This window comes from Pithys albifrons, chromosome 13 (assembly GCF_047495875.1).
Source record: "Pithys albifrons albifrons isolate INPA30051 chromosome 13, PitAlb_v1, whole genome shotgun sequence".
NCBI lineage: Eukaryota > Metazoa > Chordata > Aves > Passeriformes > Thamnophilidae > Pithys > Pithys albifrons.
In genome coordinates, this window is record NC_092470.1 from 7,623,229 (window position 1) to 7,640,003 (window position 16,775).

Sequence of the window (16,775 nt, forward strand, 5' to 3'; positions counted from 1 at the left end):
TCAAATCTTGGGAAAACACAACACATATTTTGTTTGCTGCTTTTTTTAAATACTGAATTCCCAACATTGCTAATTCTGTGATACACAATGTTTGGTCTATTGAGGAAGTCAGAAATCTACACACCTCTTTTCTTTGAAGCAGTACTTTCCCTTGAGTGTCCTTTGTTCCTTCTTTTAGAATCAGCTAATAATCTTTCATTTCCCCCCCAAGCATTAATGCAGTATTTCAGCAGTAATGTCACTGCCCAGATGGCACAGAACAGAACTCAGCACGTAATCACTGCCCACTAAAAGCTTGACACAAACTCCCACTGCCACTTGTAGCAAGGAAAACTTCTAAGGAGCATTAGGTACCTGAAGGTACCAGCATAATTTTTTATTAGTCTAATAAGTACCGGCCTCAGTTACCCATTTCCCAGGATTTCCTCAGCAGTAATTGCCTTGTGCCAGGTTATCGACACAGCTGTGTTGGGCAGGAGGAGAATGACTCTACCTGACAAGAGCCTTTCACAGCCTCCATACTTTTTGTCAAGGTACAAAAATCAGTATTTTAACAGAGCTCCCTAATTTGTGATTTATGCTACACTTCAATTTGTTTTGGCAGCCAGGCCAGTTGTGCTTTGGGATCGTGGCTTTTAAAACAGCAGGAGCTGTTACAGAATCTATTTTTTTTTATGGCAGGAGCATGTGCCAAGGGCCAGATTTGGAAAATTTTCAAGAATGGTGATGCTGAGTTTCTCTATGAAAGTAGGTATGGAAAGTCAAATATTTAAGGTTTGGTGTATTTTATATAAGTAGGAATCTGAATATTTCACTACCTTAATATTAGAATCAATATTTGTCTTACATAGTAGCTTGCTTTATTAAAATTTCATGTGGTCCTTATGTAGTGAGGTGATCCCATTCTAAAAATGTCAGAAATTGTCATCAGTTATTGTCATTAATTGTGTAGAGAAATTGCTTTCAAAACTTGTTGAAATTCTTGCTTGGATGTATGTACTAACTTCTCTATCCTTTATTCACAGGTGTCAACAAACTTGTCACCCAAAGCTGTTGTACCTGACACTCAGATTGGTGGCATTGGTGAGCCAGAGCTTCCCACTATTCATCTCTGACCTGAGAATAAAGAAATTCTTGAAGCCACCCAAAAATCACGCAGTGTGTTCTGAGGGACAGGGCAGGGGAAGCCAGAAGCTGAAAATGGATAAATTCACCATTGCTGTGACTGCTGGACCTGAGATGTTTGTGTTTCAGCTGCGATGACCTGTGTGCCAAACACTGGTGGTGTTATTATTGTTTTCCTTACACTTACTTTTGCTGTGTTTCCCCTGCTTTCACTCTTATTGCCTTCACTATAAGTCCTGGCCGACGGGTGCCTTTTGTCCAGGGTATTATGGTTTGTACAGTGTCCCAGATATTTTCCCAGACTGGAGTTCCTTGCCATTTGAACTTGATCATTATTAGGTCACCAATGTCAGTGTCCAGGGTGATGAGAAAAGAGTAGGTTTTATTCCCAGTAACACTTTCAACTCTACAGGAAACAAAACCAGAATAGCGCTGTATTAATTATTATGGATTAAAGTGAAAACAAACCAACTTTTTTTTCTCTCTAAAACCAAAGAAAGAACTATGTTTCCTCCTCCTTCTCCAGGACGAAACATTACAGTCTCTGGAATACTCTTCCTGCAGGTGCACAAAGTGGTGAAATGTGACAACATGGTAGGAAAGAAGTGGGAGAAGCTTCAGCTGGTGAAGCAGTGGTGGTTTCTAACAGCAGAAGAAAAGGTGCCCCATGATGGCAACTGAGACATCTTGTGTCTGCTACACCAAATGCTGGCCCACACTGTTACCTTTGCTTTTGTTAATACAGATGGTGTCCATCATTCTAAATATCCAAGGCTCTTTATCTGAGTTACAGCTGAACTTTTATTTAATGAGACCTCTCTGTCACAGCCGTGGGATGGACAAAACTTAAGTGGATAGGAAACTTCCAAATTTGCTGTTTGATTATTATAGAGATTATTTTTTCTACCAAAACTGTACAAACATTGTAAAAAATTGTGATTTTTAGAAAGTATGAAGTGAAGGGAGGACAATTCAAGTTGGTCTTCACTTAGCTGTGCTGAACCATTTCACTCACAGCATGATTATCAATGTATTGCAAACTGACACCTGTTCTCACATGGACAATGCCAGGTGATGCCAATACTCACAGTGGGATGGGCAGGTTTTTGGCATCCTCCTTAGTCCCTGTCAGAGACATGGTAAAAGTTGGCTCTATTGGCTTGCCTTGGATTTCATTGATGATGTGGATCCTGAACTGATAATGATACACTGTAGAAAGGAAGAGTTTGCAAAATGATGAAATGAACAGTCAAAGAACCAATAGATTTCTTAGGAAAAGAATTTTGCCTTTCAGAGAAGAAACTTGATTTTTACTACATTTTATTTTTCAAACTAATTTATTGAAATTAGAACATCAATTTTTCTGATTGTTGCTGTGCTGTGTAATCCGTTAGGGTTTCAGTCCATGTTGCTCTACTTAAAAGGATGGAGAAAAAAAGGTAATCTGGGATGAGTTTGGTTTTTTTTTAAACATTCTTCCATGGGAAAAATTGCAGCTTTTCTGAAGTTTAATTGTTAGAATTTCTGCAAGGCCTCTGTCCAGTGACCATACAGATCCTTGTGACTGGGCATGACTAGAGATGTGTGATACACATTGGAGACCTTATGCACTGTGGTCAGCCTTTCTCTGACCAGATAGAAAATTGCCCTGCAAAACAGATGGCTCACAAACTTGCCTTGACTGCTGTATTTCCCAGGAAGAATGTTTTATCCTAATCCTGCCCTGTGCTTGATGTGTCTCTGTTAACAATATGACTTTGTTCAAGCTCATTACTGTGAGAAAGGTGTCATTAAAGCTTCAAGATTTGGTGGGTTTCTAGAACAGTGTTTAGGAAAGTCTGAGCTGAATATTGTCAGAATGAAGAATGCCTAAGAAGTCATCACTGGCTGACTATGAGCAGTTTGATATTTTGTAAATGATGGAAAAACCCCCAACAACATACAGTTAGAGCATGTGTTTGAATGTACAAAACTCTTCTATATGGTCATTCCACCAGCCACCTTCCAGACAAAACTGATAAATTTAGGTGTAAAGGAACATTATTGCACTCTAGTTTTTGAGTAGTTATTCACCCACTTCAGTCTTCATTACATCTGAGAATGGCTCCACCACACTGCTAAGGGTAAGCACAGATTGATTTTTTTTTTCCAGCTCAGAAAGTTCCCAATGGAAAGTATTTCCTAGAAAAGCTGGATCTTTCTGTTGTTGTTTTATAGTTGTTGTATGTTAGTGAACAATGTGTTTTCTCTTGAAAACATGTCATTCAGTAGGTCAAACTGAATGGCTGATCCTTTGCTGCAAACCTGATGAAGACAAGGGCAGAGAGGCTTGTTTACACCTCACTTTTATTACTAATCTGTCTTTCTCTGAGTTTTCTCTCCGTGTAAAAAATTGATCGTTTAGTGTATGTTCAGATACAGCATAGGCTTTGCTGTGATTATGGGGCTCACTTTAAGGGAGCATATTCATGTAAAAACTCTGACTCAAGGTCCCAGCACAGCGTTATTATGAAAGCTAACTTCTTTGTAACCACTGGTTTTTTGTTTGAACTGGATTAATGTAATGCCATTAACTTGAAATGTCAGATTTTACGAAGATGCAGAGGATTGCGAAGTGTAATGCTGAGTTTCTCAAATTTTTTCTTTGGGCTTCTCCCATGATCTTCAAACATTTTTTTTAAAGCATTACAAAGATGACTTTGTAAGTGCCCTCTCACAGTTGCTGCTTTGTTGGGGAACTTTTGTGAAAGGAGCCCATTGTCTGGGGCACTGTTATCTGCATACGTGCCATGGGTGGGTTTTTGACGCAAAACCAGTTCCAAGCATAAAAATGCAACATGTTTTAGACTGAATTCAAAGCCTATAGGGCACAGATATTTTACCACAAGCTGAAACTAGCTCGATGTCCAGAGAAGAAAGCAACATCACTGTGCCCAGGTGTGATGGCAGCAAACACGGCATCCCCAGAGCTGGTTGTTTCCCTGATTCCCACCAGGACCTGACTGTACTGCAACAAAATAACATCATGAGCTAGACTCAGCCTCTGCAAGTTTTACATCCACTTCAAGTGGCTTCCTGAACTATTTTAAACAGTGTTAAGAAGAGATACAGCAGGTTCAGCTGCTCTGGATATGTCAGGGCTGCACAGACTCCTCTGGAGTCATCACTCAGTATTTCACAGCTGTGCCAGTGGAAGACTTCAAGTGCCTGGATTTTTTGCTTTTTTAGAACAAAATCTGTGATACTGCAGTTGAGCAACCAGACACTGTGGGGAAACAAACTGTGTGATGCAAGCAGCATTTTAGAGTGTTTCTCCTCAGGACTGCAAGGCCCTTTTGTGTCCAGTGTTGGCATCTGAAGTGCCTCCTAATGCAGGGTCCAGGATGAGGGACGGACCACCAGAAGGGAGGCTCCAGCATGGCACTGTCCCTGTGGGACCCCCATGGCTGGGGCTGTGCCAGGGCTGTGCTGAGGGGCCTGGAAGCTCCTCAGCCTGAGGGGAGTCTCCATGTGCGTGACCTGCGGATCCAAGTGGGAGCCCTGCCCTGGCTGCCGACTGCTGTTCCCTGCATGGACAGCCAGGGAGGGAGGTGGTGAGGAGAATGTCCCTGCACCAGGAATTCCTGCAATGAAAGCCCTTTGGAAGAAGCGTGTCCCTGACGTTAATCCCACAGAGTCCCACTTTTTCTTGTTTTTAAAAGTACATAAACCTTGACACTGGCTCAACAGCAGCCATCTTGTGTGTGGAGACTGGCAGAAAGGCTCTGCTTGCCTGTCATCCCCTCTGGTCATACGGCCAAGAAACCACACTGACCGTCTCCCTGAGCTTAGCAAATGGTTAGTTTGCACTCTGGATAAAGTAATTTATAGAGCTAAAGCTGCAGTGCCAGTCTTCATGTCACTGCTACGGTTCAGCCCTGTGAAGGTCTGTGCTGTTCTCTTGTCTGACCGTTGTTTGAAAAGTAGCAATTTGTATGTCATCTCATAGAGTAATGGCAGATAAAATTTGGGCAAACTTGGAACAGGATGTTTTACAGGCCTCCCAGAGCAATTATGCTGCTTTTTTGGGCTTGGCTGTATGCCTGCATCTGTTACAACAAACCCACCCAGGCCAGCTGGAGGAAAATCCTGCGGATCAGGACCCCAAGCACCTCGGAGGCCTCAGATCCATGGCTAGCCTGAGGCAAGCATGCAGCATGCTTTTTCCCACAGAAATATTTACAGCCAGGATCTTGATGAAAGGGCATCAAGATGACCTACCAGGATCCTCAGTTATCTCAGCAAATTGATTATTCCCACAGATCTTACAAGCTTTAATGAATGAGTAAATAGGACCACAAAGCTTAGGCTCCTGCTCCCACTTAGCGATCAATCTGGGCACTGTAACAGGTATTCCCACAAACCTTTGAAGGGCATATGTGCCCTTGTTTTCAGAAAGAGTTGTCTGCTGCTTGGGGGCCTCTCCTCCCTGATGTTGTAGCCCAGGGTGTTGCAGCGGTTCTTCCTGCAGCTGAGGCACAAGCCTTTGTTGAAGGTGGTGATGTCGTTGCACCAATAAGCTGTGCTTTGCTTGTCCTTGTGGAGCAGAGAGTCGATGAACAGATGAACTGACCTCTCATGGGCACATTTCACAGTTTGAGTGATGCCTGAAACAATGCAAGCAAAATTTTCCGTGCTGTTGTTGCTTTTTGCCATTTCAGCTGCAGAGGAGTACTGTAACCAACTACAAACATACATTATTGTTTTCCCCCCACCCCCGAGTGCCCTTTGCAGCCTGATTTTGCCTCAGAAATCATACATCGGAGCAGTCTTATTTTAGGATCATTCAAAACCAGCATGGCTGAACTACCATGATAATCAAATTGAATAATTTGCTGCTTACATTTCCCTAGCCTGACTATATCAGACTGTAAATATGAATCTTGATTACACTGTCCTGGGTGTTTTGGTCAAGATAAAATATGATATGAGGTGATGAACAGTCTTTCAGATCATGCCAGATTAAAGCCAGCAGTCTCATTCTGAGTGGATGCCTTTTGGGTTCTTATAGTAATGTCATATTTTGTTCCTATTACAGTGGCAAACTTTCATGTTGAGTTTTTCTTGCTGCTACTACTGGGGCAAAAGGAGTAAAAAATGTATTAAACAGATTTAAAAGTATTAAATACATATAGATGCTTTTATGACAAGTATTTTTTGTTCCTAAAGTGCCATCAAATTACAAAAATGATTTTGTGTAATTGCAATATATCGCGATGGACTGTTTTTATATGTCCACTGATAGGCCTTAGAACTGATGCTTGGATTCACATTTGTCATGATTTATCTGCTAAAAAGTAAGGCCTACATTTAGGCAGCATGTGCTGATAGTTGAGAAATCCTTTTGCAATGTTGTGTCCTGGGTGAGCAGTGCCCTTTTGGGGTTTTTCAGGGAGCAGTTCTGGTTGTCACTGTGCATCACCACCTTATCTTTTTTCAGGGTGTTGCATCAGTTTCTCTATACCTTTTTGTTTAGGTACATTGGAAATAAGCTTCTATAAATAAACCCCAGCCTGGAACACTGTCAGTCAGGTCCTCGAGGGAGCATCATCTGCACAGCTGAAGGACAGGGAGTTAGGAAAAGGTGACCGAAGGAGGTGAGTAGTACAGACCTGTCCTTGATCTGAGGCACAGTAGATGAATATGGCTTAATTAGAGTTAAGTTTTCTCATTTCCTCTATCACTAAAAGAGATGCCTTTGCAATTATTCAGAGGTGCTCAACAACAGGGAGCTCCCAGCCCCATTTTCAGGAGCGTGAGGCAGCCCCGTTCCTTACTGGAGTCAGTCAAACCAGTCTGAGCTCAGCACAGGTAAAAATCAACTGACTTCTAGACAAGAAATTTGCTTGCATATGAGGGCTGATAATACCCCCACCAGAAGCTGTTTCTGACCACAGAGTTCTGTAGTTTCCCAGAGCTCCTGCCAGTGCAGTGCCACCCCTGGTGCTGTGGCTCTTACCGGTGATGCCGTACTGGGCGATGTGGTTGTACACGTGCAGGATGTGGCAGCCAGGCTGGAAGGTGCCTCCGTTGGGATAGAAGTCGAAATGAGCCACAGGCTGCTTGATGCCAACACTGAGACCCATGTGCTGCTTAGTGAAGGTATGAATTGCATCTACAAAGTTTGCATCATCTGGAGATAAACGGTCTGTGGGTGACATTCCTTCAAACAAGGGGCCGGCGGGGTCAAGGCCTGCAAATAAATGTGAGTGATGCCTTTGCCATGCAGAGCAGAAGGGCTGTGAGAGCAGAAGGGCTGTGCTGCTGCTGGGAGAAAGGGCTGTGAGAGTGCAGATTTCAAAGCAGGCAGCACTGGCACTTAGAATCATAGAATCGATTGAGTTGGAAAAGATCTCCGAGATCATCAAGTCCAACCCTTGGTCCAACTCCAGTCCCTTTACCAGATCATGGCACTCAGTGCCACGGCCAATCTCATAGAATCATTCACAAGCTGAATCACTTCACAAGGTCTTTCTCTGATGGAAACAGTGCTAAGAACACTCGTCCCACAAAGGGTACGTGGTTACCCCAGACAGTAAAGCAAACAGGAACAAACAGTGAGTGCTGCTGCCCAAGGACACAGTGCAGAGATAGGGCTGTTTGCCAGGGCAAACCCGCTCGCTGCCACCGCGACCCTGCAGGCACCTTGACGTAATTGTGGCATCCCGACCTCCAGAGATTGTGTGTTCAGAGCCCCTTTGGGAGGACACAAGTCCCACAACAAGGCTGACTTTTAACCCACATCTGGGCCCTGAAAGATTATAAAGCTTCACTTGTTGCTTAAAAGGGCTGTATGTCTGATGGATTTTCTTTGTAATAATTTTTCAACTTGAAAAATCTTCTAGGCAGATGGTTACAGTATTCAGAAAAACAGTACTCCACTTAGGGAGTCTTGCTGATTTTTGTTTGCTAGATTTGTTTGTGTGGTGCTCTCTTGCTTGGGAATTGATTTATGGAAGAGAGCTTCATGCTCAGTTCAAAGTTGCATTTGGTTTTGAGGAGAAGCTTCTAAATTTGATATTCTTCACTTGGTAATATGGAATAACAGCATAGATGTAACCAGACAAGACTAATAACATGGACTACAAGTAGGGAAGTCACCTTGAAGGCATACATTTCCTTTTACTTTTAATAACTTTCATCACTATCAATTTTTGGAGCTTATTGTTATAAGTCTGAATAACTTTTGCTGAAGAGTGCATATAGCTGTTACGAAAAAATTACAGGTTCTACTGTTTTTTACTTACCCATTATCAAGGTTTTGTGTAGTAATAAGGTTTGAACAAGCAGTGCTGGGGACCTGAAGTCCCCACAAGTGTACAGAAGTGTAATACATTTTTTAAAAGCAGCTTCTTGTCGTGCAGGTTGTGTAAGGGATTGTGGTATGTGGCGATGAATCCAAGCCCAGAGTTGTGACTTCAAACTACAGTCATGTGTATTTGCCTCCCTCCTAGATCTGATTAAAATCAAATCTTTTCTCTGATAAAGTACATGTAGCTCAGGTGGGCCTCATGTAAAATGCACTTCTGTTTTGGTTTTGTTTGTTGCCTTTTTTAGGCTGACACTGCATTAGCCAAGGTACTGTATGCACTGTATCAATAACATTATCAATGTATTTTCATTGCACTCATAAGTAGTACAGTTACAAAACATTACAGAAGGCTGAGAATGCCACTAGTCAAAAAAATCAAGTGTTAGGGTTAACTTTATTTTAAGCATCTATTAGGGATATTCTAATATGGTTCTTGTAAAATGTAATCCAGAACTTTCATTTTGGTCCCAGATGAACTGGGTTAGCACTGCATCACAACTGATGCAGCACAGTTAGACAATTTCCTTAATGCAATTTTTTAAATGACTTGCTGACAATGAACAGTGTATTTGAGTGACTTCAAGTCAAGACAGTGGCCAAAGATCCATGGTCAGTGGCTAACAATAAACCAAAGGTGTTACTGGAAATGGATACAAGATAAATTCAAGCAACATGGTTTATGATTTGTAGTCCCCATGTTTGTGCATTCTGTGTGTCATAATCTGGACTGAGGTAGGAGAGATAAAAGATAGAAACACTCTGAAACATAATTTTGAAAAATGTTTTCATTACATTTTCTAAATATAATTTCTCCACCAAGGGGTTGAAACTTCTAAACTGTGGTGAATATTGCTTATTGAACAGGTAATTGTTGATATAACATTGATATGTCCAGTATCTGTGTAACTTAATTCAGTTGACTGTTACATTTCTTAAAGATAGAAGTCTTTTACCTGTAATTCTTCCAATCTTTTTTGTACCACTGATATAACTTCCAGCAAATCCTGAAACATGAGCTCCTAGGCTGTACCCAATTAGGTGAGCCTTGCCTCTGGAAAACTGAATGGATTCCTGGAAGATAGTGGCAGCTTTATTTAGATGCAGAAAATATGAAAAGTAAACAGTGAAATACTTATTACAAGCAAGGAATACCATGAATGAGAACACAAGGAATTTGTATGTTGATGGTGGGCTAATGAGGTGTGTGACTCATTCACCATTTCTTCATTGGCTGAGTGTTATTTTTTGCTTCCTTTTGTGCAGCAGGACAAGACCACATATTTGGGCAGTGCTACTTCTCTGCTGTGCACAGGGAAAGCACCAGCACAGAGAGCAAGAGTTCGGTTGTTGTTGCAAGTGATGCAAATGTGCCTTGCCTTTTGTCTGCAGCATCTGACTTTCCTATGACTATAAAATGAATTTGTCCTTTAATTTCAGGGTAAAACAATCCTCTGTGGGAAGGGCCTTGCTTTTCTTTCACCTGAGACACAAGCACAAGCCAAACTAGAAGACAAGGTATGGAAACATTGATCAAACATGTAAAGTGTTATGGCAGTGATATTTCTTAGACTGATTCGTACAAAGCTGAGTATCTGAAACAAACCTGTTGAGGCAGAATTGGCCTCAGGCCCTTCTTTCCACCTAATCAGTACTATATACATCTTAAGCATTCCACCTGAGCTGCAAGGCTCAAAGTTTTTTGACTTGTAAAGAAAAATGTGCCATATTTTGCTTGTAGAAAAGGCAAACCTCTCTTTTAATTTCTTTGTGGATATTGCCTGTCCCAGTGGAGTGGCTGTGCAGTCTCAATACCTATCTCTTCTGAAGATGAGGTGAAACTTGGCAAGCTTCTTTTGGGAGAGGCAGCCCTTAGGAATCATGAGATCTGACCAATTTCTTGTCAGGTGGTGTTGAGATGGATGCTACTGAGGTAGTTACTGATCATGCCCTAATAATTCTTGGACTAAGACCACTAATATTTACTTATTGTTTATTCTTAATTAAAATGTTGTGCAGCACTCTGCAGCTTTTGTTACATTTATTGAGAATATTTCAAATAATGGACTGCCTGTAAGCAGACAGAAGCACAGCAAAAAGATAGTTATGGGAGTTGGAATGAAGGGGATTTAACTGTTTAACTCAGTAGAGGTTTCAACACAAGAAGGGTTTACTGGTTAAACACACTTGATTTAACTGTGTGAAAATTGATAGTATATCTAAATTCTGGAACATATCATGGTACAAGAGAAGCTACCTACAATGCTGGAGCAAGGGATCATTGACTCAAGCCTGGATTTGTTTGTTGACATTAGAGAAATCACAGACAGTCTTTACTGTTGACAATGTGCTGTGTCCTCCTGGGAACTGAACAAAGTCCACAGTTTGATTCATTCAATAATTAACAGCTTCAAAAACCCACTTTAAGCTCCAGCAACTTAAACTACATTTGACCAAGAGCTAAGGTTTCTTGTAATGGCAAAGTGAAAAAAAGTGACTCTGACTCTTCTGCCTTCTCCTTTGTGCCTGTTGTCCCAAACTGGTCATGGTACCTGACAGCTTCTAGCCCTGCTACTCCCACTGGAAGCAGCTTGGGCCTTCAGTGCCGTTTGCTACAAGTTTCAGCTTTGCACTGTATTTCTCTTCCACCTTAGGCCTCACTTTATTTAAATGAATGGATAAAAAAATTCATTGTCAGGTACAGAAGTAGGATGTCATTTCAAATCAGGTAGCTTAAATTAGTATGAGAGGCCGACGCAATATGAGTTGCTTATGGTTCCTGTTTTATATGAGTGATTCTCATTCTAGTGTTTGCTTTCTGCCTTTCCTTAAGCAGTGCTGGACACCAGTGGCTCCTTGCAGCATTGTTTGCACCCTTTTCAATCCAGCCATGGCCACTGCCCCCCATGTGACAGGAGTTTGGATAAGCAGTCACTGCATTAGTGTTCTCTGTACTCGCTGCTGCCACCACATCATCTGCTTTGTGAAGCAGCTCTGTCCTCTTGAAAGGTCTGCCCTTACATTCTGGATCTCTAAGCCATTATTTTAGCCTAATCTTTGGGAAACTGAGGCAAAAATCAGACACTGTCATGACTGAATTCTGCATTAAAAGCAGAAGTTAAGCACAAATAACATAAACCCATTTTACTGATCTGACAACTTGCAAATGATGTCTGCTTGCTTTCAGAGGGTGGGGCTGTGTCAGCTGCTACACATGCTAATGGAAAAGCTAAAGTAGCAGGAACTTATCTCCAGAGATATATAAATATTTTAATAAACAAGACCAGTTGCTTTTTTCTATTGCATGGTGAAAGTTTGTGAAGTTGTAGGGAAGTTTATGGATGAAAAAAATGCACTTTTTCTAATAAGTGACTGAAATGAGCAGCATTAGCCAGCATAGTATTTCAGAAAGGTTGTAGAATCATAAGAACAAGGAAATAGGTCTTTTCCAGAGCAATATTTTCTAGTTCTGGGGGATCTTACCTCCAGCCATTCCAGGAACTCTGCTATCTCCTGCCCCACATGGCGTGTGTTCTGCACAGCAATGGGGTAGTGCTGGTGGGCCAAGGTGAGCCAGTCTGCAATCAGCACATTCAGTGGCTCCTGCTGAGACTTCAGGGCTGCTGCCATTTTCCAGATCCAACTTTCTAATATCCCATCCACCTGTTATATTTAAAAACCCCAAACAATAAAACAAACAACAAAACAGTAAGGAAACCTTTGTTACATGAAAACAATCTCTGCCAAATATGTGAAAAGCTCAAGGAAACAAAAACATAATATGAACAAAGAGAGTTTAATGCTGATTAGATTTTAGGGACTTCAGCCTGCTTAAGTGCTGAGAATCTTTGGGGTTTGGTGGACAAATTAAAAATCAATATAAGAACTGTATAATAATATCTTCTAATATAGACTCTTATCAGTGAAAATGATATCCCAAAATATTTTAACTCATCTGCTGATAACTGATATTACAGAAATGTGCAGAAAATTTCTCATTTCATTCAAGAGCAGCTGTTCCTCTGAGCTAAAAGAGTTGGAGAGTGAGGGAAGCTGGAGGATTTCGGGCCAGTGGGCATTCACCTTCTCCAGCTGTTCCATTTTGAGAGCTGCTTTTTTTGAATCATTCTTTATGAACACCTGGTTACACTTTTCTGCATCAAAGCGTGTTTCTGGTTCGATGTACTAGAATTATTATTTAATCAATCAGATTTAATTGTTGTTCTAGTAGCATGTATTTCCTCAATTGATATAATACCCTTCTCTCCTCTGGTGTAACAGAGTTTGGGAGTCTCAGGTCTGGGTTTCCTCTAAGAGCCCAACACCTCTGCAAATTAAGTTAATATGAATTATGAACTTCAATGGCCTGTGGGTTGGCTTTGAGGGGGATGTAGGTTTTGAGCAGATTCTTATTTGTGAGGCTTGGCTGAAGTAATATTTCACCCCAAGTCAGCCCTGCTCTTATTTGTTAAGGGAGTTATTTGCATCAAGGGGGTGTTTAAAGTTTCTCTGCATATTTGCAGATGTGCAGGAAGGATCTGTTTTGCCACCTTACGTGAGGACAGTGCCTCTATGAGAATGAAAGATTTGTTAAAATGGCAATGTCTTATCCTGCCTTTTGTTTCTTTTTCAGCTGAGAAGCTGATGAAAAGTCACTTTTAGTATTGCAGTAGTTTTGAGAAAGGTTTTTCATGGTTGAATGTTTTTCTACAGTCTAACTGGAAGCAGTTCAGTTATAATTCACTGATGTTGAAGGCTTTGCTTTCAGCTGAAGTGGCCCGTTGAGAATTTCTGTTTAAGGGTGTAAATGTGAGAAAGGTGTGGGGAAATTGTGTGCACTTTTCAGGAAGTCTGTAAATATCTGGCAGTGAACATATCAGAGAAATGAAAGTGGGATTCAGTCTTCCAGGAGCACAGCACATTAACTGAGCTGCTTGTTCGAGCTCTTGTTCGAGCACATTAATTGAGCTCTGCTGGCTTTAACTGAGGCTGAATCTAATCCTTGCCATGGGAGTCCCTTATGAAAAACTCCCTGTAGACTGTTCCTTCCGAATCTGTGGGGTTGTGTTATTTCTAGCCATGATTGTTACCAGGGAAATCTACCATCTTTGTAATCACAACCTTTTATCTGAAGATACTTTTGGCAGTAACATAATGAGAAGGAAAGTGTATCAAATTGGGTGTAGTTTGAATGAAAAACAAGCTGTGAGTTCATACCGACCAGCCATGGACTATCATCACCAGAGGAAGAGAAGCATTGAAACTGCATTTGTCAAGAGTCTCCAGCTGATTCAAAAAAATTTGACAGTCGCCTTCAGTTGCTTCTGTATAGAGTCGAAACTTGGTTTGTAAGTTCTGCTGTTGTTTCTTCATTCTGGTGTGTTCACTCTGTGGTCCCAGTGCCTCTGAAACAAAATTCGTAACAACAGTCATGATAGGAAGGAGTCTAAAACCAGTTTGTCAGGTAGAATAAACCAGTAAGATTTCAACTCTAGCTGAGTGTAATCGTTGCCTGCTCCAGGTGGGCTAAGCTGCACATTTTGGGTCAAAAACGTGATCCCTATTTCAAAGTCTGTGATGGTCTAGATGTGCCTGTGAGTCCCTTTGAACAATAACAGTTACAGCCTTTGTAAGGATTGCAAAGCCACAGGGCAGGTGTCGTGACTTCACCACGTTAGTGTGAGCACAGACAAACACACCCATGGGCTCTTAACTCTGCACAGCATTTCTACTGAAGAGCATCTGCTAGGAATTGCTGAGCAAGCATAATTGCAATAAAATAACCAGTTTATTCAGGGTTATAACTCTGCTTGGAGACTCAGGTGACTGCTTAAAACTACTAACCATGTCATAAATTATTCTCTTTCTTTGAAAAGGCAAAATGAAGTGTTCTTGTTCTATGATTTTTTTTGCTTTTGTTTCTGGATAAAATAGCTTGGTGCCTGTAGGAGGGCATTTTCAAAAAGGTTTATTAAGTAAGGAAGTGGGGGCAGGGTGAACTGTGGTCTTATGAACATTATGAGCTTAGATGGAAAAATATGAATACAGAGCAATTGCTGAAAAATGGAGTAAAAAAAAAGCAGAGGTTTATAAAGAGCCCCCTGTGACATTCCAACCTTTCTAACGAGACTTCAGACTATTGATTTAGCTGAAAAAGAATGCATATAATAAATTATTACTTAAGCCAGAAAAAATAAGAGGATTGGTAAAAGTGAATGTAAGGTGTGATGAACTAGACAATAGAGAGGTTACAGTTCCTAGTGCTGGAAAGGAAACAGAGTGCAGAGAGTTTACTAATGGAGGTCCTTGGGGACAGTTTTTTGGCTAATTTTGTAATATTTTCATTAAAGAAGCAGGCAGGAAAGGTACAAGATTGACAAAACATGGGAGGCACTTGGTAATACTGAGCATACCAAAGCATTAAACACCAAAAGCTGGATGACACCTTGAAAATACAGCAGGAGAAACAGGGAGAAATCTCCGATGAAGTGGAAGGTCATACAGTTGATTGGAATTTCTCTATAAATGGGGCTCATAAATTGGCAGTGACATAAGGGTAAAAAAACCTGACTGTAATAATCAATAACAAAACTGACTGTGAGTCACTGCTGTGACTTGACTGTGAGAAAGAAACTATAATTCCAATATGCACTAAGGGAGATGGTTTTAGTAGGAAGGGAGGATGTCAGGGCCAGTCAGTTCAGGCACTTGCTGACCATGCACAGAACACTGTACAGAGTCTTGTTGCCAAGTTCAGGTGCTGCCAATTCCAGAGGCAACAGCTGCTAACGAGCACCATTCAAATGGTCAGGGAGGAGGCTCTTGTTTTAATTAGACCCAACAAATCATGAAATATCCTGGGAGGTGAAAATGAAAGATTTTATTCACTGAGAAGTTAAGATTGTCTGTGCTGGAACAAGACTCAAATTAGTTAAATTTTAATCCTTATTTTTCTTGAATAAAAGTTCCTTAATATAACAGTAATATTAGAAATACTGTATTTGGTCTTTTAAGTCAGCACATTTCCTATTTTTTGGTACATCACAACTCTTGTGTCTGTAAGTGTTTTTAGAAAATACCTGAAGTCACAACATGCTCACTTCTTCGTTGTATATGCAAATCTACCCTGAGGTTCTATGACATTGTTGTCTTGATAAGATTTTGGTAATTTACAAGCAACTTCTGATACATTTCCAAAGGAGCCTTTACCCTGCAAACATGTTTCATGATGGGAAACTCCCATGTTTCTGTATTTGCAGTAACAGCATCCTGTGATGCACAGTACAAAGAACCCTAATTTGAAACCATGTTGTGTTTAGGTCAGACTGGATTTTTGCCACATGTCAGTCTTGTTGCAAACTTTATTCAAGGTTTAATTTCAGTGTAATGATAAGACATGCTAGAACAGCATATTTCATTTGGTTAAGTGAATGGCAGTTCTGGTAAGAAAACTCCTAAACTGACCTGCCCTGCACGTGCCTTGTTTTCTATTTGTTGCTTATATATATAATCTATTTGTTGCTAATATATTCCAAGTAACTCCAGGCAATGTTATGTTTCATAACTAGGAAACATTGTTGTAGATGTTTGTTCATCTTTTTACAAGAGCTGGAATTTAAAAAGCTTCAAAGTTATTTATTGAAGGTTTGGTTGGCCAAATTCCTGGCTTCAGTGTCTCACATTTTTCTTTCAGAACACTTTTAACTGTGGTAGATAGCTCAGACCAAGGCTGATAATTTCTCTCTAAAATGTCCACTTAAGAGCATTTCTGTTGTACTTTTTCTTTTCCCCCTGTGAGAGGACTTAGTTTCTGAACTAAGTAATATCAGGAAAAAGTGAATCTAGATAAAGAACTGAAAACTGGAAAGAGTTTTAATGATGTTGATATTCTTAACCACCAGTTTATTCAGTCTTTGGTGAGTAGTCTCTACACAAAGATAATCATTGTGTTCTATTTTTAGCACAAAAAGAAAAACAAACAAAAAACCCCAAACTTGTGCCTGTGCCATTGTACACATCCTTTCTTTGTTTAATGTCTTGTTTTCGTTTTCTTTTCTCTCTCCGTGTTTGTGCAGTGCAAGGGCGCTTTGTCACTCGGTACTGTTTGTACACACTGCAGAGCACAGGCTGATAAACAGCTGCGGTTCATGCACTGCCTGGGAAAGTGCTGAGCTTTGGGCTTGCTGGGAAAGCTGGGAGAGGGATTAAAAGTACTGCTTGAACTTCCTCCTGGCTGTCAAAACACCAACACAACAGAATGTTGTGTTAATTGACAAGGAGCTGCTCCAATCTGTTAATCAAT

General features: G+C 40.8%; 1 protein-coding gene across 1 annotated transcript in view; it reads right to left on the reverse strand.

Moving 5' to 3' along the window:
* The window catches only part of LIPC (lipase C, hepatic type), a 47,667-nt gene that overhangs the window by 1,723 nt on the left and 29,169 nt on the right, over positions 1-16,775 (reverse strand). The window contains exons 2-8 of the mRNA XM_071568483.1: positions 13,691-13,878; positions 11,957-12,136; positions 9,430-9,547; positions 7,124-7,357; positions 5,529-5,771; positions 2,214-2,334; positions 1,313-1,531 (exon numbers count right to left, since the gene is read on the reverse strand). Coding sequence (XP_071424584.1) covers positions 1,313-1,531; positions 2,214-2,334; positions 5,529-5,771; positions 7,124-7,357; positions 9,430-9,547; positions 11,957-12,136; positions 13,691-13,878 — 1,303 coding nt within the window. The remainder of the gene's footprint in view (positions 1-1,312; positions 1,532-2,213; positions 2,335-5,528; positions 5,772-7,123; positions 7,358-9,429; positions 9,548-11,956; positions 12,137-13,690; positions 13,879-16,775) is intronic.